General features: G+C 37.7%; 1 protein-coding gene across 1 annotated transcript in view; it reads left to right on the top strand.

Annotated features, from left to right (window-relative positions):
- Positions 1–26,209, top strand: part of Ttc6 (tetratricopeptide repeat domain 6) — a 238,690-nt gene that overhangs the window by 161,120 nt on the left and 51,361 nt on the right. Inside the window, exons 16-19 of the mRNA XM_058584485.1 lie at positions 9,776–9,945; positions 13,066–13,186; positions 14,457–14,607; positions 25,831–25,913. Coding sequence (XP_058440468.1) covers positions 9,776–9,945; positions 13,066–13,186; positions 14,457–14,607; positions 25,831–25,913 — 525 coding nt within the window. The remainder of the gene's footprint in view (positions 1–9,775; positions 9,946–13,065; positions 13,187–14,456; positions 14,608–25,830; positions 25,914–26,209) is intronic.

The following is a 26,209-nucleotide window of genomic DNA, read 5'->3' on the forward strand; positions in this document are numbered from 1 at the left end:
ATGTTTTTTTCCAATATTTCAGCTTCAGTCTGTGGATGTATTTTCCTATGAGATGAGTCTTTTGGAGGCAGCATATTGTTGGGCCTTTTTTTTTTTTTTAAATCCAATCTGCCAGTCTGTATCTTTTGCTTGGTGAGTTCAGGCCATTAACATTCAGGGTTATTATTGAGACATGATTTGTACTCCCAGTCATATTTGTTTATTTTTGATATTTAATTTGACTTGGTTTCTCCTTTGATTAGTATTTCCTTTATTGTAATACTTCCCTTTCTGATTTTCATTGTTGTTTTTTGTTTCCTCCTCATGGAATATTTTGCTGAGGATGTTCTGTAGTGCTGGCTTTCTAGTTGTAAATTCTTTTAACTTTTGCTTATCATGGAAGGTTTTTATTTTATCATCAAATCTAAAGCTTAATTTTGCTGTATATAAGATTCTTGGTTGGCTTCCATTTTCTTTCAGAGCTCAGTGTATGTTGTTTCAGGATTTTCTGGCTTTCAAGGTCTAGGTTGAAAAGTCTGCAGATATCCTAATAGGTTTCTCCCAAATGTAATCTGATTTCTTTCTCTTGTAGCTTTTATAATTCTCTCCTTACTCTGTATGCTAGGCATTTTCATTATAATGTCCCTTGGTGTGGATCTATTGTTATTTTGTACATTTGGTGTCCTGTACATTTGATTTTCCAATTCATCCTTCATGTTTGGAAAATTTTCTGATATTATTGTTCATTCCTTTGGTTTGGAACTCTATGCCTTCCTCTATCCCAATAATTTTTAAATTTGGTCTTTTTATGTGATCCCATAATTCTTGAATGTTATGCTCATGGTTTCTTACCATCTTCACTGTGTGGTCAACATTCTTTTCAAGATTACATATTTTGTCTTCATTCATTTTCTGAGGTCCTGTCTTCCAAGTGATCTATTCTGTTGGTGGTGCTTTCTATTGAGCTTTTAATTTGTTTTATTGTTTCTTTCATTTCAAGGATTTCTGTTTATTTTTTTTTCAGAACCTCTATCTCCTTATTGAAGTAATATTTTGCTTCCTGTATTTGCTTGTATAGCTCTTTATTGATGATCTTTTGCTGCCTGTATTTGCTCTCATATCATCCTTTAATTCATAAAGCATCTTAATTATGAACATCCTGAACTACTACTCTGTAATTTCTTCTGTTGTGCTGGTCATGGATTCTTGATATCTTGGTTTGTTGGGGCACTTTCTTCCCTTGTTTTTTCACGTTGTTCGTGTGTCTTCCTTTCTAACACTGTGGATCTGAGGTGTTACAGTTTTTACCCTATAGGCTTAGAGTGTCCCTGCAGGTGTCCATCTCCTTTAGGGGTAGAACAATGTGAACAGATCCCAATACAAGCAATATACAACCTTAAACCAAATAGCTGCTATTAGGACGTTTATGGTTTTGTCACAATATACAGAAATGGTAAGTTTAGTTATTATCTACAATATAAACAGTAGGTTTGCAAAATGTTCTACAGTTTCTGATGGTGGACAAAGAACCAAGGGTGAGTTGTAGGATAAGATGTTGAGAGGGTAGGAGTTGAGGATATAGAGTTATTAGATCTTAGAAAGTATGAAAGAGGAGCCTAAAGAAGTTGGTTAGTAGCAGGGGAAGAGAGAGAAAGTGGTTTGTGGGAGAGAAGTAAGTGGGAAGATAGTAGAATACAACAAACAAATAAACATAAATATTAAGAAAATTAAAAAATGTAAAAATAGGAGATAAAAGAATATGCAACACCATTGTAATATACTATTTAGATGTCCCAATCCTCAGTAGCCTGATCCATGAAAAGTACTTGATTTCACAAATGTTGGGGATGTGAGGGCAGGAGAAGAGAGAGGAAAAAAAAAATCTTGAAGGAAGGTACAAGGATTGTTTTGGTTGGAGATCAGTATCTGTCCAGCTTCCCTTCTCATCCAATAGGTGGGGTTGTCTGTTGTTTGCTGGTATTTCCACCTTTAGGATGGTGAAGGTTATATTAGGATGGGAAGGTTGGTCCAAGGATCTCCTGTGGGGCCTACTCGTGTGATGTGGGCGCCTGGTCTTATCTCCTTATATCACCTGTAGATCTGGAAATGTCTGGTCTCTAATTTAGTCTCTAAACTGTATCTCACTCACCCCTTTTCTTTCTACTTCCCAATCAGGAACCATTCTCTCCAGAGGTCTTATGGGCTGTAATCTGGGGTCTGCACACCTGTTGTGGAGAGCTGTTTTATATTGGGCAGTTCAGAACCCGGTTTTGCAACCCGGTTTTGTGAGCTATGGAGCAGCCGAGAAGCAGCAGGCACTGTGCCAGGTTATCAGCTGCTGGGGAGAGGCGGGGAGTTGGGACTTTCAGTACCTTGCTATTGCCCTTGTTCTAAGTCCCAGCCCTTGTTCCAAGCTGGGAGTTGCCCCAACTAAAGATGGCGAGGAAGGTGTCCCAAGATGGAGGTGGCTGCTTTAATTGATGGGGTATCAGGTTAGGTGGGGCTAGGTAACGGTGTTGAGCTGTGTGTTCAGACATGCAGCTCTATGGCATGCAGTATTGTGTCTGGTGGCTATTTTCCGAACCAGTGCAGTGTCCCCAGGTACAGGCTAGCGCATGTAGGGGACTATGACAATGGTTGCAGTGACCCAAGATGGAGGTGACCTGAGGAGCCCCACATTGGTGGATGGGGTTCCACATGGGAGTGGCAGCTGGAGTTCCTGCATGTGGGCAGTTGCTGGGTGTCCTGCATAGGAGGGTGGCTGGAATTCCTGCATGGGTGCTAATGCCTGTGGTCCTACCTACTCAGGCACCTGGAGGACCTGTGTGGATGAGTGGCCAGGAGTCCTGCAAGGCAGCTGTTAGTGGTCCTCTAATCACTCACAGAGAAACAGTATTCCCACTACTTCAATCCCAGGTCCCAGAGTGACACAGAATGCAGCCTCCCTCTAGCCTCTACTCCATCTTGGGTCACCCCCCAAATTTGTTAGGTCTTAAAAAATATTTTAAATTTCAAAATAATACTTGTATACATGTATAGGTACAATGTGATGCTATGATATACATATTATATATATATATATATTATATATATTATATATATATAACATATATATTCAGATTTTATATATATATATCCATACTGTACATATATCCATACTAAACATATATACATACTATACATATATACATAATATAATATATATAATGTATATGTATATATATAATCTGTATATATAATATATATGTTTACATTTTATACATATATTATATATATTATATACATATATTATATGACACAAATTTCCCAGCACTATTTGTCGAAGAAGCTATCTTTTCTCCATTGTATGTTTATGGTGCCTGGTCTACTATGAGACAACTGTATTTATGTGGATTTGTCTCTATGTCTTCTATTCAATTCCATTGGTCTTCATGTCTGTTTTGGTGTCAGTACCATGCTGTTTTTGTTATTACAGCTCTGTAGTATAATTTAAAGTCTGGTATTGAAATGCCTCTTGCATCACTTTTTTCACTAAAGATTACTTTGGCAAGTCTGGTCCTTTAATTATTCTAAATGAACTTCATGGCTGCTTTTTCTATTTCTATGAAGAACATCATTGGAATTTTAATAGGAATTGCATTAAATCTGATGGCACTTTTGATGGTATGGCCAGACTGACAATATTAATTCTACTTATCCAAGAACATGGAAAATCTTTCCATCTTCTAAGTTCTTTATAATTTCTCTCTTTAGTGTTCTGTAGTTTTCATTGTAGAGGCATTTCACCTCTTTTTGTTGGATTGATTCCCAAGTTTTTTTTTTTTTTTTGAGGTTATTGTGAATGGGATAGTTTTCCTAATTTCTTGATTTCTCCTTCATCATTGGTATAGGAACAAAATTGATTTATGGGTATTAATTTTGTATCCTGCTACTTTGCTGAATTTATTTATGAGTTCTAGAAGTTTTCTGGTGGATTTTTTTGGGTCTTCTAAATATAGAATCATGTTGTTGGCAAATAGAAATAGTTTGAGCCCTTCTTTTCCTATTTGTCTCTTCAATTTCTTTCTTTTGCCTAATTGCTCTGGCTAGAGTTTCAAGGGGTATGTTGAATAGAAATGGTGAAAAAAAGGGCATCCCTGTCTTGTTCCACCTTTTAGAAGGAATTTTTCTCCATTTAGAATGATATTGGCCTGTGTTTGTTGTAGGTAGCTTTTTTCAATGTTGATGTATGTTGCTACTATCCCTAGTTTTAAACATGAAGGGGTGCTCTATTTTTGTCAAATGCTTTCTCTGCGTTTATTGAGTTAATCATGTGACTCTTGTCTTTAAGTCTATTTACGTGGTGAATTATGTTTATTGATTTCTGTATGTTGAACCAACCTTGCATCCCAGGGATATACTCTAGTTGACCATGGTGCATTATCTTTTAAATATGTTTTTGTATCAGATTTACTAGTATTTGATTAAGAATTTTTGCATCTGTATTCATCAGGATTATTGGTCTGAAGTTTATTTTCTTTGATGTATCTTTGTCTGGTTTTTGTATCAGGGTGATACTAGATTCAGAGAATGAGTTTGGAAGGATTCCCTCTTTTCTCTTGTGGAATAATTTGAGGAGGATTGGTGTTAATTTTTCTTTAAGTGTCTGGTAGAACTCTGCTGAAAATCCATCTGGTCCTGGGCTTTTCTTTGTTGGTAGGCTTTGGATGGCATTTTAAATTTGATGACTTGAAATTGATCTGTTTATGTTTTCTATGTCCTCCTGGTTCAATTTGGGCAAGTCATGTATCTCTTGAAATTTATTGATGTCTTCAAGGTCTATTTATATACATATATATTTTATGCATACTTATAAACATATTTTAAATTTGTTATATATATGATAGTAGAATGCATTACAATTCATATTACACATATAGAGTATGATTTTTCAAGTCTCTGGTTGTACACAAGTAGACACCATTTGTGTCTTCATACATATACTTAGGGTAATGATGTCTATCTTATTCCATCATCTTTTCTACCCCCATGTCACTTCCCTCCCCTTTGCTCTATCTAGAATTCATCTAATCCTCCCATACCCCCCACCCCCCACGTTATGAATAAGCATCCTTTAATCAGAGAAAACATTCAGCATTGTTTTTTTGGGATTGGCTAACTTCACTTAGCATCATATTCTCCAGCTCCATCCATTTACCTGCAAATGCCATGATTTTATTCTCTTTTAATGCTGAGTAATATTCCATGGTGTACATATGCTGTACCATTCATCTACTGAAGGGCATCTAGTTTGGCTCCACAGTTTAGCTATTGTGAATTGTGCTGCTATTAACATTGATGTGGCTGTGTTCCTGTAATATGCTGTTTTTAATTCCTTTGGGTATAGACTGAGGAGTGGGATATCTAGGTTAAATTCAAGATTTAATTTATTGGTGCATAAATTTTCATAAATAGTTTCTGATTACCCTCTGTATTTAAGTGGTGTCTGTGATGATACTCCTTTTTAACAACTGACTAATAATTTGAGTTTTTCCTCTGTTTCTTTTTGTCATCTCAGCTAAGGGTTATCAATTTTGTTTATCTTTTCAAAGAATCAACCTTTAGTTTTGTTGATTTTTTTTTTGAAAAAACTTTTTTGGGTCATTTCAATTTCATTGCTTTCAGCTCTGATTTTAATTATTTCCTGTCTTCTAATACTTTGGTTTTGATTTATTCTTCTTTTTCTAGGGCTTTGAGATGTAAAGTTATGTCATTTATCTGGTGACTTTCTATTCTTTCAACGAATGAGCTCAGTGCAATGAACTTGCCTCAGAACTGCCTTCATAATGTCCCAGAGATTTTGTTATTTTGGGTCACTATTTTCACATACCTCTAAGTATTTTATTATTTCATTCCTGATTTCTTCAGGTATCCACTGGTCATTCAATAGTGTATTATTTAGTCTCCATGTGTTACAGTATCTTCTATTTTTTATTTTATTGTTAATTCTTAATTTTGTTCCATTATGATCTGATAAAATGCAAGGTGTTATCTCTATTTTTGTATTTGTTAAGAGTCACTTTGTAGCGTAAAATATGGTATATATTTTAACCATTCAATCCCTGAACCTGAGTCATTTAACACACAAACAAACAAAGAAAGAGAGAAAGAGGAGAGAAAAAAATATATAAAATAAAATAAAGGTTCTTTTTTCATAGAAAAATATTTATTGCTACATAAATATTGACATATATTATATTATATATTAACATTTCATTAGATATGAAGCATATTTATGGTACTATATTATCACATAAAACTTTAAATTAAAAAATAGCGATTTTTTGTATTTTAAATTTTTTAAATTATTTTTTAATATGTTCTTTTTAGATATACATGACAGCTCTAGAGTGTATTTTGACATATTATACATACATGGAATATTTTTCTAATTAGGATCCCATTCTTGTGATTATACATGATGTGGAGTTTCACTGGTTGTGATTCATATATTAACAAAGCAAAGTTATGTCCAATTCGTTCTAGTGTCTTTCTTATTTCCATCCTCCATCCCATACCTTCATTTCCCTTGATCTAATCCAATGAACTTCTATTCTTCCCTCCATCTCCCTTATTTTGCATTAGCATCCACATATCAGTAACAATAAATGATAGCAAGGATTTCAGGGAAAAGGGTACACCCATACATTGATAGTGGGACTACAAACTGGTGTAACCACTATGGAAAATGGTGTGGAGATTCCTCAGAAAACTTGAAATGAAACCACCATTTTACCCAGTTATCTCACCCCTCAACATATACTCAAGGGATTGAAAATCAGCATCCTATATTGACATGGCCACATCAACATATATAGCAGTTCAATATCCAAACTATGGAACCAACCTAAGGCCCTTCAACAGATGAATGGACAAAGAAAATGTGGGATACACAGTGGAATATTACTCAGTCATAGATAAGAATTTATGGTACTTGCCAGTAAAGCATAGAACTGGAGACTATCATGCTAAGTAAAATAAGCCAATCAAATTAAAGTCACATCCTTTGTGTCTTCATATATGTACTTAGGGTAATGATGACCATCCCATTCCACTATCTTTCCTACCCCTATGCCCCGGTCCCTCCTCTCCCTCCCCTTTTGCTCTTTGCCCTTTCTAGAGTTCATTTAATTCTCCCATCCTTCCACCACCACCCCCCTCGCCCTGCAACATATTATGAATCAGCGTCCTTAAATCGGAGAAATCATTCGGCATTTGGTTTTTTGGGATTGGCTAATTCCATGGAGCATTATATTCTCTAGCTCCACCCATTTATCTGCATATGCCATGATTTTATTCTCTTTTAATGCTGAATAATATTCCATTGTGTATATATACCACATTTTCTTTATCCATTCATCTACTGAAGGGCATCTAGGTTGGTTCTACAGTTTAGCTATTGTGAATTGTGCTGCTGTAAACATTGATGTGGCTGTGTCCCTGTAGTATGCCTTTTTAAAGTCCTTTGGGTATAGGCTGAGGAGTAGGATAGCTGGGTCAGATGGTGATTCCATTCCCAGTTTTCCAAGAAATCTCCATACTGCTTTCCATAATGGTTGCACCAATTTACAGTCCCACCATCAGTGAATGAGTGTATCCATTTGCACACATCCTTGCCAACATTTAATGTTGCTTGCATTCTTAAAAATTGACATTTTGACTGGAGTGAAATGAAGTCTTAGAGTAGTTTTGATTTGCATTTCTCTAATTGTTAGAGATGTGGAATATTTTTTCATATATTTGTTGATTGATTGTATGTCTTCTTCTGAGAAGTGTCTGTTTAGTTCCTTGGCCCCTTTATTGATTGGGTTATTGTTTTTTTTTTGGTGTTAAGATTTTTGAGTTCTTTATATATTTTAGAGATTACTGCTCTGACATGCGTGTGGTAAGAATCTGTTCCCAATTAGTAGGCTCTCTATTCACTTCACTGATTGTTTCTTTGGCTGAGAAGAAGCTTTTTAGTTTGAATCTATCCCATTCATCAATTCTTGATATTAATTCTTGCACTATAGGAGTCTTATTAAGAAATTTGGGGCCTAATCTGACATGATGGAGATTTGGGCCTACTTTTTCTTTTATTTGAAGTGGGGTCTCTGGTTTAATTCCTAGGTCCTTGATCCACTTTGACTTAAGTTTTGTGCATGATAAGAGATAGGGGTTTAATTTCATTTTGTTACATAAGGATTTCCAATTTTCCCAGCACCATTTGTTGCAGAGGCTATGTTTTCTCCAATGTACATTTTTGGCACCTTTGTCAAATATAATATAACCGTAATTATGTGTGTTATTTCTGTGTCCTCTATTTTGTACCATCGATCTACACATCTATTTTGGTGCCAGTACCATGCTATTTTGTTATTATTGCTCTGTAGTATAGTTTAAGGTCTGGTATAGTGACACCACCTGCTTCACTCTTCTTGATAAGTATTGCATCTCTTATTTTTCCAAATGAATTTGATGACTGCTTTTTCTATTTTTATGAGAAATGTCATTGGAATTTTGATTGGAATTGGTCATTTTGACAATATTAATTCTGCCTATCCCAGAACAAGGTAGATCTTTCCATCTTCAAAGGTCTTCTTTAATTTATCTTTTTAGTGTTCTGTAGTTTTCTTTGTAGAGATCTTTGACCTCTTTTGTTGATTCCCAAGTATTTTTTTTAATGCTATTGTAAATGGGGTAGTTTTTCTTGTTTCCCTTTCAGAGGATTTGTCACTAATATACAGAAATCCCTTTGATTTATGGATGTTGATTTGTATCCTGCTACTTTGCTGAATTCACTTACAAGTTCTAGAAGTTTTCTGGTGGACTTTTTGGGTATTCTAGGTATAGAATCCTATCGTTGGCAAATAGTGCTGATTTGAATTCTTCTTTACCTATCCGTATCCCTTTAATTTCTTTCATCTGTCTAATTGCTCTTGCCAGTGTTTCAAGAACTATGTTAAATAAAAGTGGTGAAAGAGGGCATCCCTGTCTTGTTCCAGTTTGTAGAGGGAATGCTTTCAATTTTTCTCCATTTAGAATGATGTTGGTCTGATTAGGCTATCTTAATTCAAATTCTTACAATGTAAACCTTTTATAATAGTTGCATGCCATTAAGCCATGTTAATTTTTCAAACATACTGACTTTTACATCTTCCTTTTTTTTTTTTTAATTTTTACTGCCTCAATACTTTAGACCATCATCAGCTCACACCTGAGATGCTATATTATCCCAAAGCTCTGGAGTGATAAGATTTGATTATCACATAATAAAGATCTATGGTTTCAAAAACTTTCTTTCATTGGCCGAGAAGACAGCAGTATCTATAAGACCTCTAATAAGACAGCAGTATCTTATAGTACCTTGAATTAGCTTCCTTGTTCTTTTCCAACCAATTCAATCTCTACCTGCAAGTAATATCCCTTTGACTCAAGAAATAACCAGAATAGACCAATAACTAGGAAAGAATTTTTAAAGAGTTTCAAAGAAGTTTGATACCCCCAGCAAATGTAAGAAATGAAATGAAATTAATAAGCATATAGTTAAGATATAGAATGTAATTAGTAAGCATATAATTATTTATACAAAGAGTGTACCTTATTATAAAATGTCTATATCTTCTTTGCTATTAACAACATGACTAAACTCCCTTGTAAATCATGGAGATATAAGCACAAATTTTTATTCAAATATAAAATTAGTTAAATAGGTTTACCAAAACCAGAAATGTATATTTTGCAGTATGTATTAAAATGCTTCTTTTTTCTTTTCTAGGATACATCGAGCAAGAGCATATTTTAAAAGGAGTTTTTATAAACAAGCAATTCAGGACTTTTCTATTGCTATTCACTTAGATCCTAATAACTGGTTGTCATTCTATTATCGAGCTTGCTTATTTAGAAAGACTAACCCTCGTAAAGCACTACAGGATTATAGCATTTCAGGTACTTTGCTTTCAACTGCACATACATACACATCTGATCTGAAGTTCAGCAGCTTAGTCTCATAGAGGGAAATATGGATGTGGGATCACTAATATAATATCTATAATACTATATACTAGTATTCATATACTTACATATTAAATATATTTTAGATTATACTATTGTATATGTATACATACCTCTGTGTGTGGATATATATATATATATATATATATATGTATATATACATATATATATGTTATATATATATAGCACTTAGGACAGTAATAAAATTGTCCAATAAATGTTAAAGATTATTATTATTATCCTAGAAAATATCTTGAGGATCCTTTTTGGTCACGAATGATAAAACTTGCTAAGCTAGCCTGTAGGAAAAGATTAAAGCCAAAATCCTATTGGTCTACTCTGAACAATTAGATAATAGAGATTTTAAATTATCGTGATAGTCTAGAAAGGGGAGAACTAAAGAGGCGAAAGTTGGAAAATTGGAAAATGTGAGGAAAAAGCCTTTAGAGAAAGATCAGAGAGAAATAGATTCAGCCAGATGGCAGGGCCGTCTGAGACAGGGTCTCAGTGTGTATTTATATATATTATATAAATACACTTACAAGCCACATGATTGAGCTACAAGCATTCTAATATGTCCTTTTGGTATGTGTGAATAAATGTGTGCATATGTTTTCTGTAATTATGACAAGGGGAAACTATTGTGTTAAGGAAATCTTTCTGTAAATAGAGTTCTGGAAACCATTCTGGAAACTCCATTCTATTTCCTAGTTAGCTTGCTTAAATGGCATTAAACTGTCCTGGTGGTTTGGATCCTATTTAAGTCAGCCCATGGATTTGTCAAATTTCAATTTTTTTTAGAATTTTAATATTTATTTATTTTTTTAGTTTTCGGTGGACACAACATCTTTGTTTGCATGTGGTGCTGAGGATCGAACCCGAGCCGCACGCTTGCCAGGCAAGCGCGCTACCGCTTGAGCCACATCCCCAGCCCAAATTTCATATTTTTGATGCTTAAATTAAAAATAGGCTTTGAGAAATCTCAGAAGCTAAAGTATGTTAACAGCCAAAAATGGTAATGTCTTCTTTGCCCTCAGTCAGTGCGTCCCTGGTTTATATGTGTCCAGCACAATTCTTGATCATGAGTAAGTGACCAGTAAATAGTCAACAGTGACATGGATTGAGCCTATCCTAGCAGATGAAATCCAGCCAGAACCCAACTCTCCAATGACTGTGCTTACCCGGGTGCAAAATTGTAGAATCTCATCATTCTAGATTCTCTTTATCTGGAAATTAAGGAGAGATAGATTTCCTTCCCTGTGGGAGTCTGGCTAAGATGATTGCTGCTAAAACATTTCTAAGTCCTTTTGCCTCCTGAAGTCATCTTGTCCAATAATATTCAGCTAAAATAGCCCCGTTGTCTCCTGAAAGGAGCCTAGGGCTCTGCCTTCTCTTTCTAAGGACTCTTGGGATGGTATTCTGAAGATTTTCATTCAATGATCTCATCATCTCGGTCTAATTTCTGCCCTCAGATGATTCTACATCGCTCGTCCTCTTACTTCTTGTAGCTCCTGTTCTCTCTGCTTTGATTCTTATTAGGTCTTTCCTTCAGTCACCAAAGTAGCATCAACAGAAACAATTCATGCATAATACAGAACAGCTTAGAGTTAGGAGGATAAATGTGGCACACACAACTTAAAGATCTCTGTAGGTTTTCCTGGCTCTATCGGCGTGTCTCATACGGCCCTGCCATCTGGCTGAATCTATTTCTCTCTGGTCTTTCTCTAAAGGCTTTTTCCTCTTTTCCAACTTTCTCCTCTTTAGTTCTCCCATTTCTAGACTATCACGATAATTTAAAATCTCTATTATCTAATTATTCAGAGTAGACCAACTTGATTTTGGCTTTAGTCTTTTCCTATAGGCTAGCTTAGCAAGTTTTATCATTCGTGACCAAAAAGGATCCTCAAAATATTTTCTAGGATAATAATAATAATCTCTAACATTTATTGGATATTTTTTTTACTGTTCTAAGTGCTATATATGGAATATCTTAATGACAGTTCAAACAATGACATCAGGTAGGTGCTATCATCATCTAAATTCTATTGATAGTAAAGCCTAAGAATAGAAAGGTTAAGTAACTCTAATACTTTTTTCCTTAAGAATTTTAGAGCAACTTTCCATACTGTAGTGCTTTTTCCCTTGATAGCCTACCATGCTGGAACTGAGCAGTCATATGGCATTCAGGTGGTCATTTACTTACTCTAGGATCATTGCAGATGCTGATTACCCTTCCTCAAACTCAGAAGTGAGAATATTTGTGTTCCAGACTAAGAATATTTTTGGTAAAACTTTCTTCCTAACCCGGGAAGGGCTTGAGAAGCTCAGAAGATATATGTCAAACCTTGTGTAAAACATATTTAACACACTAACTTATTTTTTAAAGTGAATGGGAGTCAGTAAGCCAGAGACATGAGGTGACTTCTAGTCAGGTTACTGGTAAGAGCTGCACACTGGAATCACCAAGAGGAGGTTCTTTTTATCATGTAAATTGTGATTTCATAGTCAAGTTGCTTGCCTCATTTCTAAGTTTTGCCTGCCTTAGAGGAGCTCCTTTGTGGCTACCTTTCCTGGTTTATGAATAAGCCTGACTTCTACCATATGTCCTGATCTGGGTTAGTACCTGAACCTGTTCTTTGGCCAGAAACAGTGTCTTTGTGATAATAACAGGCTGTCAAGGGTAATGACACCCTCCTGACCGGAGTTATATTCTATGCCCAACTTTGCCAATGCCTTGCATCATGACTCTGGTCAATGTACCTGGCCCCCTTGAACCTTAATCTCCTTCTCTGGAAAGTGAGTGGACTCCATTAGATTACCACCAGAATTTCTTCCAGTTTTAATGGGTTTGTGAGCCTTAATAGCCACATTGTTAACTAATAAACAAATGCATTTTTTATGTTCAATACTGTTTATACTCACAAAATACATTCATCATAGATATATTTTGTTTTATGTAATGTTAAAAAAGAATAAGCAGTAGAAAGGGTGTAGGCTGAAATCTGACCCAGATATGATTGTTCAAAACCTGAAACATATTCTTTTATTTTAAAGTTCTCCTAAATGACGGCTATGAGAATTTTAGTTGTTTTCTACATCGGGGCATAGTCTATGTAAATCTAAAACTTTGGTGGCTGGCAATTTGTGACTTTGAAGCTGTTATTTCTCTAGAAAGGTATGTTTTATTTTCATACTGGTTTTACTTTTGTTTAAAATTAAAAAAAAACAAAATAAAAGAAACAGTTTTTTCCCCTTATCATCGATAACTTAAAATGAGGCAATTAAAAATCATTCTAGAATTAGAATACCACTAAAATTAGACTACTGCTAAAATAAGAATTGTTTGTGTTAGGTGAGAGGTTGAATAGGTTTCAAAGGAGTTATTTCCATAGATAATAAATCAACAAGCTCTTAGGAGGGGTTGGAGGATACCCAGGCTAGAGCTTTTGGAAATTTCTGGAAAATCATTATCAAGTTTTAAAATAATGACAAATATTCTGCTTAATGTATCATTGCTATGCACAAAATACAACTCAGTGGAAAGAAATCCTCTATTTTGAGCTCCCGATTTCATTTTTTAGTAAAGCAAAGGAAAAAGCCAGTAACATTTAGAGCATAGTTTCAGGAAGGAACACAGATTGAAAGTCAAACATATTAGTCAAAGAGCCAGATGTAAAATACAGATTTTAATTAAATAATTCCCTTCTTTCCACTGAAGTGTTCATTAAATGGAAGTTGTCAGAGTAACAAATCAAGCTAATTTTATGTTGACTAGCAGACTGTTTACTTAGCTATCTAATGTGAACTTTGAACTTGTCTCCGGAAAGTCGTGGAGGATAGTTCCATAATGATTGTCGTGATTTTCTTTTGGACCTTTTTGAGGCAGATAGGAAAATAAAAGACTTTTCTCGTGCAAAGAGTCAGCAAGTAGGTGGTAGGAACTGTGGTGTCTAGGCAAAGGGTAAGGGGTTCCCTGAGATTGGACCATAGAATGTGTAGTTTCCTTATTTTGAAAGAGACATCAAACAAGATAATGTCTAAGGTCATCTCTATACTGAATATTATTTGATTCTAAGAGAGAAAAGCAACAATTTGATTCTAAGAGAGAAAAGTAAAGACTTTTGAATTGAGGAAAACTTGAGCTTGAAATTCAAGGTAACTCAAGATTAAGTCAAGGAGCAATAAAGTATTAATAAGAGTCTAGGAGACTCCATGAATTCGGTTCCTAGCATAGTCTCTACAATTGTTAACTCCAAGGATTTAATAAAGGGCATTTATAATTTTTTAATAGAGCATAGTAGTTAACTAATTCATATTTCTTTGGTAAAACATTAAAAAACCCTGATATATATTGATGTATATATTTCATTAGGTTCATTCATAATTGGAGAACATTTTGAATAATTAAAAATGTCTAACAAGATTTTATTTTCTTGTTTTCCTAGAACTGTTACTTTGGCTTACATAAACATTGGCCTCATATATCTGCTACACCTGGAAAACTACAATGAAGCTATTTGTTGGTTTTCTGAGGCTATTAAAATTGATCATTCCTGTATTCAAAGCTATATTTGTAGAGCAGAAGCCTATTATAAGGTATTTAGTGTCTGAGAATTTTGAATACAAATTTTAATTTTGTGGCTATCTGTTCAATTAATTTTAAAATGTTTTAATGTATTATTTTCCTTAGCTAACTATAGAAACAAATGGGCTTATAAGCTATAAATGTTAAGCATATGTAGTTTACATACTCACAAAGTCTCTGCTTATGAGATGTGCGTTTTTATTGTCTTTCATTTTAAAAATAATACTGTATGTTTTTTCCTTATTTTAAAAGCAATATGTATTTATTATAGGTAATGTATTTATCCAAATTAAAAACTAACTAAATAAATAAGTTTAATGAAAAGTAATAAATTAAAAATGGTCCATATTCTCTAGGGATAATACAATTAACATTTTGGAATCTGTTGTTCTAATGTTTTGTGCATGGGCATACTGGTGAGTGGGTGGGTTCATAGAATGGGATCTCTATGTAGAATGGTAATCTAACCATTAAAACTTTCCTTTAAATTTTTACAAGTTAAATTTTAAAATAAATGTAATCCTCCTATTTTTTACAAGTCCTCTGGATAAGCTAGTTCCAGTCTGGATAGGCTAGGTTATGCTGTGGTAAAAAACAACTCCAAAATCACCATTTAAAACAACAAAGGCTTGTTTTTTTCTTCTACTACCTGTCCACTGAGGATTACCTGGAGATTATGCTGTCTGCTGCCCATGTCTCAAGGTCTCCTGTGACTGGAGTCCCATGCAAAATTCTTACCTTCTGGATGACAGAAGCAGAAGATCCAAGATATGTTCAGTCTGGTCCCTAGGAAAAGTTTGCCTTTGACTCCTATTAGGAAAGATGTAAACATATTTGCAGTAAGTGAGTTTTTACTTCAATCTAACCCCATCAATGAAGCTCAGGACATTTGGGGAAGCTGGTGTTTCCCCTGAACACACACAGAAACCAAAACACCAGCATGGTAGCAGGGGATAAAGGACGTACAATCAGACAATTGCCTCTTTGTACTGAGAGCAAAAATCAATCTGTGCACAGTAATGGGTGTATGCACTGTAGTATATGCACACTGAAATAAAACAGTCCTTGAAAAGAGCAGAACCAGGGGATCCAACATGGCGGCCGGCAAGGAAGCAGCACTTTCAGTATCTCCACATTAACCGGATCAGAAACACCCATTAAAACAGCTACATTCTACCTACTGAGGAACTTCTAGCAAAATTCCGCTGAAAGGAGACCTGCCAGGAATTAGTAAGTTTATTAGAGGTGACAATTTGCCCCAGACAAGTGAATCTTGGCCGGCCACATGGGCGCAGAGGTCCAATCCCGCAGCCACCGCCCGACCGGCTCTGCAAGCGGCCCCCAGCGGCCAGGGGCAGCGAGAAGGGTCCCCGCCTGGCCCGGCAGACGGCCCCCGCCATCCCGGCTCTCCTGGCCGCCCGGCTCGCTCTGTGATCGGCCACCCCGCCCGCCCGGCTCTTAGCCACGAGGCCGCTGCCTACCCGGTTCTACAAGTGGCCCCCGCTGGCCGGCGTGGCGAGAAGGGTCCCCGCCTGGCCTGGCAAATGGCCTGTGCCCTCCCGGCTCTGCTAACGGCCCTGCCCACCCGGCAAACGGCCCCCCCGCCCTCCCGGCTCTGCTGGCGGCCCCGCCCCTGGCCAGGCCAGCGCAGGCCCGGCTCTGCAGGCGGCCCCCGGCAGCCCGCGCAGCGAGAAGGGTCCCTGCCTGGCCCGGCAGACCGCCTGTGCCCTCCCGGCTCTGCTAACGCCCCGCCCGCACGGCTAACGGCCCCCTGCCTGCCCGGCTCTGCAAACGGCCCCACCCACCTGGCAAGCGGCCCCCCGCCCTCCGGGCTCTGCTGGCGCCCCGCCCGTGGCCAGCACTGGCCCGGCTCTACAGGCGGCCCCTGGCGGCCCCACGCAGCGAGAAGGGTCCCCACCTGGCCCGGCAGAAGGCCCGTGCCCTCCCGGCTCTGCTAACGGCCCCGCCCCCACTGCGAACGGCCCCGCCCACCTGGCAAACGGCTCCCCCCCTGAGACAACGTGAAGGGAATCTAACCAAGCCTTTATGAAATAGCGAACTGGGAACTAAAACCAGAGATTGAGTCAGACCAGAGACAAGCCAGTTCCACCCCTCCCTTCGGACACTCCAGCAAGGAGGCAGGGGCCCGCCATAGCAGAGAGGGGAAGTCACCAAAGTTCGGCCAAAGAGATTCCTTCCCAGCAGAATCTACTTTAGCAGGTGTGTGACTCCCACCCGCATCAGATACAAACAACCGGGAAACTTCAAAATCTCTCCGTGGGCGTGACCGTAAGGGCCAAAGGACTCTCGACCCCCAACTCCCCCTACTGCCAGTGACGTGGGCATGACTGTAGGGGCGGAGGGAAGCAGAGAAGACTCCCCACCCCTAACTCCCCCATCCGCCAACTGAGAGGGCGTGACGGTAGGGGCGGAGGGAAACAGAGGACACTCCAGACCCCCAACTCCTCCTACTGCCAGCGGAGTGGTCGTGATTGTAGGGGCTGAGGGAAGCAGAGGGGATCCTTGACCCCCAACTCCCATTACCACCAGTGGCGACACCAATGGTCTTAGCCGCCAGATTCCGAAGGTGTGCCCACCAAAGGGGTCCGGAAAAATTAAACTATTGACTCCCAGAACACAGCTCCACAGCACTGGGGCTTAGATGAATGACAGAGAGAGTGCTCAGTCGTTAGGGAAATAGAGCACTCAGAGGGGCTGAAAGTGTAACCAAATCCTTGGAGAACCTCCTCCGGTGCACAGGACCTGGCTGGCTGGCAGGAGGAAGGGGAGGAGGGGCCGTAGAAGTGAAACAGCTCTGGACCAACAGGATTGAGAGGCTCCCAGGAGCTGCCTTACAGGGATTGCTGTTGACACATTGAGGGCAAATCTCAGCCCGGAGGGCACAGCTTTGCCTACGGGAAGAGAAGAAAATGGATCTCTAAGACCTAATTTTATTTCTTATTCTATTTTATTTTTTCTCTCCCTTTTTCCCTCTTTCTCTCCCCTTCCAAGTTTTATTGTTCTTTCCATTCTCCTCTATGCTATCTAACTCCCCCTCCTTCTTTCTTTTCAAGAGCACCTTCCTTCCCTTTCCCCCCAACTTTCATCCCAAGCATTACATCCTCCATTTCGTGTAACTGTCTAAATGCAAACAGGTGAATGTTTCGAGGCCGTCTATAGTGCTCCTAAATACCTAGCTACTGCCAACACCCTGATCCAATTGACGGTTAGCATCCCCCTTCAGTAGAGCAATCTTCTAAAGTAGCCAAGACATACTAACCCTTATAACTTCATAGCACCTAACCTAAAGTCCTAAGAACAAAAAACAAATCACTATATGCATACAAAATCCGGAAGCGCTTTATAAATTGAATGAATCAGCTCTAAAGTACAATAAAGCCCAACATCTATAGGCATAATCTCCCACCACAAAGGAGAAACAACAGAGATAAACAAAGCCAAAACAAATGTATAGGAGAAAGCAGTTACAAAGCAGTCAAACAGAGCTGGAAAGTAACATGAACAACATGAAAAAACCAGGGAAAAAAGGAGTACAGATAATGCAGGACAACTTAAATCTACAGGAGGACCTAGAAGCATCAGAAACATGGACAGGGAAAGAAATCAAGGCATACCTAACTCAGATGGAACGGAATTGTAGAGAAGACATGAGACAGCAAATCTAAGAATTGAAAGTATATTTTGAAAACCAACTAAACAAACAAATTCAAACTGCAAAGAACGAGCTTTACCAGGAGATAGAGATCTTAAAAAAAAAAACCAAACAGTGATTTTAGAAATACAAGAAACCAGGGCTGGGGATGTGGCTCAAGTGGTAGCGCACTCGCCTGGCATGCGTGCGGCCCGGGTTCGATCCTCAGCACCACATACCAACAAAGATGTTGTGTCCTTAGAAATGCAAGAAACCATAAACCAGATTAAAAATGCTAACGAGAATATTACAAATAGACTAGATCAAGTAGAAGTCAGAACATCAGATAATGAAGACAAAGTTTATCAACTTGAAAAGAATATAGTCAATACTGAAAAGATGCTTAAATCTCACGAGCAATCTATCCAAGAGATATGGGATCTCATCAAAAAACCAAATTTGAGAGTCATTGGGATAGAAGAAGGCACAGAGGTTCAAGCCAAAGGAATGGACAACCTATTGAATGAAATAATCCTAGAAAACTTCCCAGAGATGAAAGATGGAATGGATTGCCAAATCCTGGAAGCCTACAGGACCCCAAACATCCAGAACTGTAATAGGCCAACTCCAAGACATATAATTATGAAGATAGCCAACATACAGAACAAGGAAAGAATATTAAAAGCTATGAGGGAAAGGAGGCAGATTACATTCAGGGGTAAACCAATTAGGTTAACGGCTGATTTTTCATCACAGACTTTGAAAGCGAGAAGATCCTGGAACAATGTATTTCAAACGCTGAAAAATAATGGATTCCAACCAAGAATACTGTATCCAGCAAAATTAAGCTTCAGATTTGACAATGAAATTAAAATCTTTGATGATAAACAAAAGCTAAAAGATTTCGCGGCCAGAAAACCAGCACTGCAAAGCATTTTGGGCAAAATTCTACAAGAAGAGGAATGGAAAAACAGTGCCCAAAACCAACAGTGGGAGGTATCTCAGTAAAGGGGGAGGAAAACAACCAAGAAGTAAAAACTAGCCAAACTAAAATAAATAAATAAATAAACATGACTGGAAGTACAAATCATATTTCAATTGTAACCTTAAATGTTAATGGACTAAACTCACCAATCAAGAGACACAGACTGGTAACCCGGATCAAAAAAACAAATCCAACAATATGCTGCCTTCAGGAGACTCATATGATAGGAAAAGACATACACAGACTGAAGGTGAAAGGTTGGGAAAAATCATACCACTCACATGGCCCTCTGAAGCAAGCAGGAGTGGACATACTCATATCGAATAAAATCAACTTCAAACCTAAGTTAATCAAAAGGGATAAAAAAGGACACTATATCCTGTTAAAAGGAACTATTCACCAACAAGACATAACAATTATAAATTTATATGCACCAAATAATGGTGCAGCAATGTTCATAAAACAAACTCTCCTCAAGTTCAAGAGTCAAATAGACCACAACACAATAATTATGGGTGACTTCAACACACCGCTCTCGCCATTAGACAGATCCTCCAGACAAAAGCTGAATAAAGAAACTATAGAACTCAATGACATAATCAATAACCTAGACTTAACCGACATATATAGAATATATCAACCATCATCAAGTGGATACACGTTCTTCTCAGCAGCACATGGATCTTACTCAAAGATAGATCATATATTATGCCATAGGGCAACTCTTAGTAAATATAAAGGAGTGGAGATAATACCATGCACCATATCGGATCATAATGGAATGAAACTGGAAATCAATGAAAAAAGAAGGAAGGAAAAATCCTGCATCACATGGAAAATAAACAACATGTTACTGAATGATCAATGGGTCACAGAAGACATAAAGGAGGAAATCAAAAAATTCTTAGAGATAAACGACAATTCAGACACAACATACCGGAATCTATGGGACACAATGAAAGCAGTTTTAAGAGGGAAATTCATTTCCTGGAGTTCATTCCTCAAAAAAAGAAAAAACTAACAAATAAACGAACTCACACTACATCTCAAAACCCTAGAAAAGGAAGAGCAAAACAACAGCAAATATAGCAGAAGACAAGAAATAATTAAAATCAGAGTGGAAATCAACGAAATTGAAACAAAAAAAAACCATTGAAAAAATTGATAAAACTAAAAGTTTGTTCTTTGAAAAAATAAATAAGATCGACAGACCCTTAGCCATGCTAACGAAGGGAAGAAGAGAGAAAACTCAAATCACTAACATACGGGATGAAAAAGGCAATATCACAACAGACACTACAGAAATACAGAAGATAATTAGAAAGTATTTTGAAACCCTATATTCTAATAAAATAGAAGACAGTGAAGACATCGATAAATTTCTTAAGTCATATGAGCTGCCCAGATTGAGTCAGGAAGACACACACAATTTAAATAGACCAATAACAAAGGAAGAAATAGAAGAAGCCATCAAAAGACTACCAACCAAGAAAAGCCCTGGACCAGATGGGTATACAGCGGAGTTTTACAAAACCTTCAAAGAAGAATTAATACCAATACTTTTCAAGCTATTTCAAGAAATAGAAAAAGAAGGAGCTCTTCCAAATTCATTCTATGAGGCCAACATCACCCTGATCCCGAAACCAGACAAAGACACTTCAAAGAAAGAAAACTACAGACCAATATCTCTAATGAACATAGATGCAAAAATTCTCAATAAAATCCTGGCGAATCGAATACAAAAGCATATCAAAAAAATTGTGCACCATGATCAAGTAGGATTCATCCCTGGGATGCAAGTTTGGTTCAATATACGGAAATCAATAAATATTATTCACCACATCAATAGACTTAAAGATAAGAACCATATGATCGTCTCCATAGATGCAGAAAAAGCATTTGACAAAGTACAGCATCCTTTTATGTTCAAAACACTAGAAAAACTGGGGATAACAGGAACTTACCTCAACATTGTAAAAGCTATATATGCTAAGCCTCAGGCTAGCATCATTCTAAATGGAGAAAAACTGAAGGCATTCCCGCTAAAATCTGGAACAAGACAGGGATGCCCTCTCTCACCACTTCTATTTAATTTAGTCCTTGAAATACTAGCCAGAGCAATTAGACAGAAAAAAGAAATTAAAGGCATAAAAATAGGAAAAGAAGAACTTAAAATATCACTATTTGCGGACGATATGATCCTATACTTAGAAGACCCAAAAGGGTCTACAAAGAAACTACTAGAACTAATAAATGAATTCAGCAAAGTGGCAGGATATAAAATCAACACGCATAAATCAAAGGCATTCCTGTATATCAGCAACAAAACTTCTGAAATGGAAATGAGGAAAACCACCCCATTCAAAATATCCTCAAAAAAAAATACTTGGGAATCAACCTGACAAAAGAGGTGAAAGATTTATACAATGAAAACTACAGAACCCTAAAGAGAGAGATAGAAGAAGATCTTAGAAGATGGAAAAATGTACCCTGTTCATGGATAGGCAGAACCAACATCATCAAAATGGTGATATTACCCAAAGTTCTCTACAGGTTCAACGCAATGCCAATCAAAATCCCAACGGCATTTCTGGTAGAAATAGATAAAGCTATCATGAAATTCATATGGAAAAACAAAAGACCCAGAATAGCAAAAGCAATTCTAAGCAGGAAGTGTGAATCGGGAGGTATAGCGATACCAGATATCAAACTGTACTACAGAGCAATAGTAACAAAAACAGCATGGTACTGGTACCAAAACAGGCAGGTGGACCAATGGTACAGAATAGAGGACACAGAGACCAATCCACAAAATTACAACTTTCTTATATTTGATAAAGGCGCTAAAAGCATGCAATGGAGAAAGGATAACATCTTCAACAAATGGTGCTGGGAAAACTGGAAATCCATATGCAACAAAATGAAACTGAACCCCTTTCTCTCGCCATGCACAAAAGTTAATTCAAAATGGATCAAGGAGTTAGATATCAAATCAGAGACTCTGCACCTGATAGAAGAAAAAGTTGGCTCCGATCTACACATTGTGGGGTCGGGCTCCAAATTCCTTAATAGGATGCCCATAGCCCAAGAGTTACATACAAGAATAAACAAATGGGACTTACTTAAACTAAAAAGTTTTTTCTCAGCAAAAGAAACAATAAGAGAGGTAAATAGGGAACCTACATCCTGGGAACAAATTTTTACTCCTCACACTTCAGATAGAGCCCTAATATCCAGAATATACAAAGAACTCAAAAAATTAAACAACAAGATAACAAACAACCCTATCAACAAATGGGCCAAGGACCTGAACAGACACTTCTCAGAGGGGGACATACAATCTATCAATAAGTACATGAAAAAATGCTCACCATCTCTAGCAGTCAGAGAAATGCAAATCAAAACCACCCTAAGATACCATCTCACTCCAGTAAGATTGGCAGCCATTATGAAGTCAAACAACAATAAGTGCTGGCGAGGATGTGGGGAAAAGGGTACACTTCTACATTGCTGGTCGAACTGCAAACTGGTGTGGCCAATATGGAAAGCAGTATGGAGATTCCTAGGAAAGCTGGGAATGGAACCACCATTTGACCCAGCTATCGCCCTTCTCGGTCTATTCCCTGCAGACCTTAAAAGAGCATACTATAGGGATACTGCCACATCAATGATCATGGCAGCACAATTCACAATAGCTAGACTTTGGAATCAACCTAGATGCCCTTCAATAGATGAATGGATTAAAAAACCGTGGCATTTATACACAATGGAGTATTACGCAGCACTAAAAAATGACAAAATCATGGATTTTGCAGGGAAATGGATGACATTAGAGCAGATTATGCTAAGTGAAGCTAGCCAATCCTTAAAAAACAAATGCCAAATGTCTTCTTTGACATAAAGAGAGCAACTAAGATCAGAACAGGAAGAAGAGCATGAGGAAAAGATTAACATTAAACAGAGACGAGTGGGGGGAGAGAAAGGGAGAGAGAAGGGAAACTATGGAAATGGAAGGAGACCCTCATTGTTACACAAAATTACATATAAGAGTTTGTGAGGGGAAAAGGGAAAAAAAACAAGGGAGAGAATTAAACAACAGCAGGTGGGGTAGAGAGGGAAGATGAGAGGGAAGGGGAGGGGGATGGTAGAGGATAGGAAAGGTAGCAGAATACAACAGTCATTAATATGGTATTATGTAAAAATGTGGATGTGTAACCGATGTGATTCTGCAACTTGTATTTGGGGTAAAAAATGGGAGTTCATAACCCACTTGAATTAAATGTATGGAAGATGATATGTCATGAGCTTTGTAATGTTTTGAACAACCAATAAAAAAAAAAAAAGGAAAAATGGGGAAAAAAAAGAAAAGAGCAGAACCATGCCAGCACTGAGTGATATGATTTTTCCCAACCTTTCACCTTCAGCCTATGTATGTCTTTTCCTATCAAATGCGTCTCCTGTAGGCAGCATATTGTTGGGTCTTGTTTTGTGATCCATTCTACTAACCTGTGTCTCTTAATTGGTGAGTTTAAGCCATTAACATTTAGGGTTATTATTGAGATATGGGTTGTTGTTCCAGCCATATTTGTTTATTTATGTTACTAAACATGGTTTGTTTTCCTCTTTGATTATTTCCCCCCCTTTACTGTCCTACCTCCCACTGTTGGTTTTCATTGTTATTTTCCATTTCCTCTTCCTGTAATGTTTTGGCAAAGATGTTTTGAAGAGATGGTTTTCTAGCTGCGAATTCTTTAAACTTTTGTTTATCGTGGAAGGTTTTAATTTCATCTTCCATCCTGAAGCTTAATTTCGCTGGATACACAATTCTTGGTTGGAACCCATTTTCTTTCAGTGTTTGAAATATGTTATTCCAGGATCTTCTAGCTTTCAGAGTCTGTGTTGAAAGATCAGCTGTTATCCTGATTGGTTTACCCCTAAATGTAATCTGCTTCCTTTCTCTTGTAGCTTTTAAAATTCTCTCCTTATTCTGTATGTTGGGCATCTTCATTATAATGTGTCTAGGTGTGGATCTCTTATGATTTTGCACGTTCGGCGTCCTGTAGTCTTCTAGGATTTGGGATTCTGTCTCATTCTTCAAGTCTGGGAAGTTTTCTCGTATTATTTCGTTGAACAGATTGCTCATTCCTTTGGTTTGGACCTCTATACCTTCCTGTATCCCAATGACTCTTAAGTTTGGTCTCTTTATGTTATCCCATATTTCTTGGATGTTCTGCTCATGGTTTCTTAAGAGTCTCGCTGAGCTGTCTATGTTTTTTTCACGTTGAAATACTTTGTCTTCATTGTCTGATGTTCTATCTTCTAAGTGTTCTACTCTGCTGGTTGTATTCTCCATTGAGTTTTTAAGTTGGTTTATTGCTTCCTGCATTTCTAGGATTTCTGTTTGTTTGTTTTTTATAACCTCTATCTCCCTGTATAGTTGATCCTTTGCTTCTTGGATTTGTTTATGTAATTCATTGTTGAAGTGATCTTTCATTGTCTGATTTTGCTGCCTAATCCTTGAGACTCCAGATCATCTGAAGCATGTAAATCCTGAATTCTTTATCTGACATTCCATCTGCTGCAGCTATTACCTCTTCTAAAGTTGAGTTGACCTGCATTGCTTGTGGTCCTTTCTTTCCTTGTCTTTTCATACTGCTCGCGTTTCTTTCTGCTTGGTGAAACTGTTGTGTTATTGAATTTTCCCCCTATATATTTATATTGCTCTTGTATAGTTGCAAAGTCTTCCTTGCAGGGCGGGCGGTGGCTGTGCCCCTCCTCCAATTGGGGTGATCTTTCAACTAGGCCGTTGGGCCTCTGGGCCCCTTCTCCGGGACACGCGGTCTGCCTACTTTGCGGGCGGCAGCTGGGCCCTTCCTCCAATTGGGGTGATGTGTCTACCACGCCGGCGGGCTTCTGGGCCTGTTCTGCCGGTCGGTCGCAGGTCTGCCTACCTTGCAGGCGCGGGCGGCGGGCGGCAGCTCTTATTTATTTAATTTTAATTTTGGTATAAAGCTGCTTTTCTAGAGATTGAAACCAGGTGTGCTTAACCACTGAGCAATATTCCCCCTTTTTTATATTTTATTTAGAGATAGGGTCTCACTGAGTTGCTTAGGGCCTCACTAAGTTGCTGAGGCTGGTTTTGAACTTGCGATCCTTCTGTCCCTCATGAACTGCTGGGATTATAGGAGTGTACTACTGCTTCCAGCATCCTCCCTTATTAAGTGAAATTGACTTTTTATTTTACTTTCTCTTGTATGCTAGTTTATTAACAAATGAATTTTGGTGTTGTGGTTGAGGAATAAACTAAACAGTTAAATGAAAAAGGAATAAACACATAAACTAGAATGTAAAATTATATATGTGTATGTTTATTCTTCAAATTAAAGATAAATAATTTTTAAAAACCAACTTGCACCATAACTGTTTTTTTTTAACTTTTCTATATCCCATTTGCTTTGATGATTCTTTAGAAAATCATGTGTATTAGGGGATGTCCCTGCAAAATCTCTGCAGTAAAGGGTATGAGGGGATAAACATCAGAAAGGAAATACTCAGTTTTACTAGAACCCAAGTTTCTGTTTATTTATTATTCAACAGCTGCATAAATTGAAAAGGGCAGTCAAGGAGTTATCTCGTGCCATCCACTTTCAGCCAGATGGAGTCCAATTATATATAATAAGGTATGAGCATAGAAATTGAATTCTTAAGATAACTTCACATCTAAGCAATCTGTTGGGATCTTTAGTTCTCTCTTGATTCTTTAACTTCCTATTTTACATTTACTCTCTGGGCAATGGCCATCTCCCAGCCAGCAAGCCAGAGGCAATTCTTGTTTTTGCTAAACTTTAAGATAACATTACATAATATAACTGGATCTTCCCTTGCATCAAAACATAACTGCAAGTTTAAGATCTTTAGGCCTTTCTAGGTTGATGGTTATGTAGTTAGTATGTATCTCACGAGAGCAAGGTAATAC

Source organism: Marmota monax, unplaced genomic scaffold (assembly GCF_021218885.2).
Source record: "Marmota monax isolate L192 unplaced genomic scaffold, Marmota_monax_Labrador192_F-V1.1 WCK01_AAM20220418_F8-fsc00001, whole genome shotgun sequence".
Taxonomy (NCBI): Eukaryota; Metazoa; Chordata; class Mammalia; order Rodentia; family Sciuridae; genus Marmota; species Marmota monax.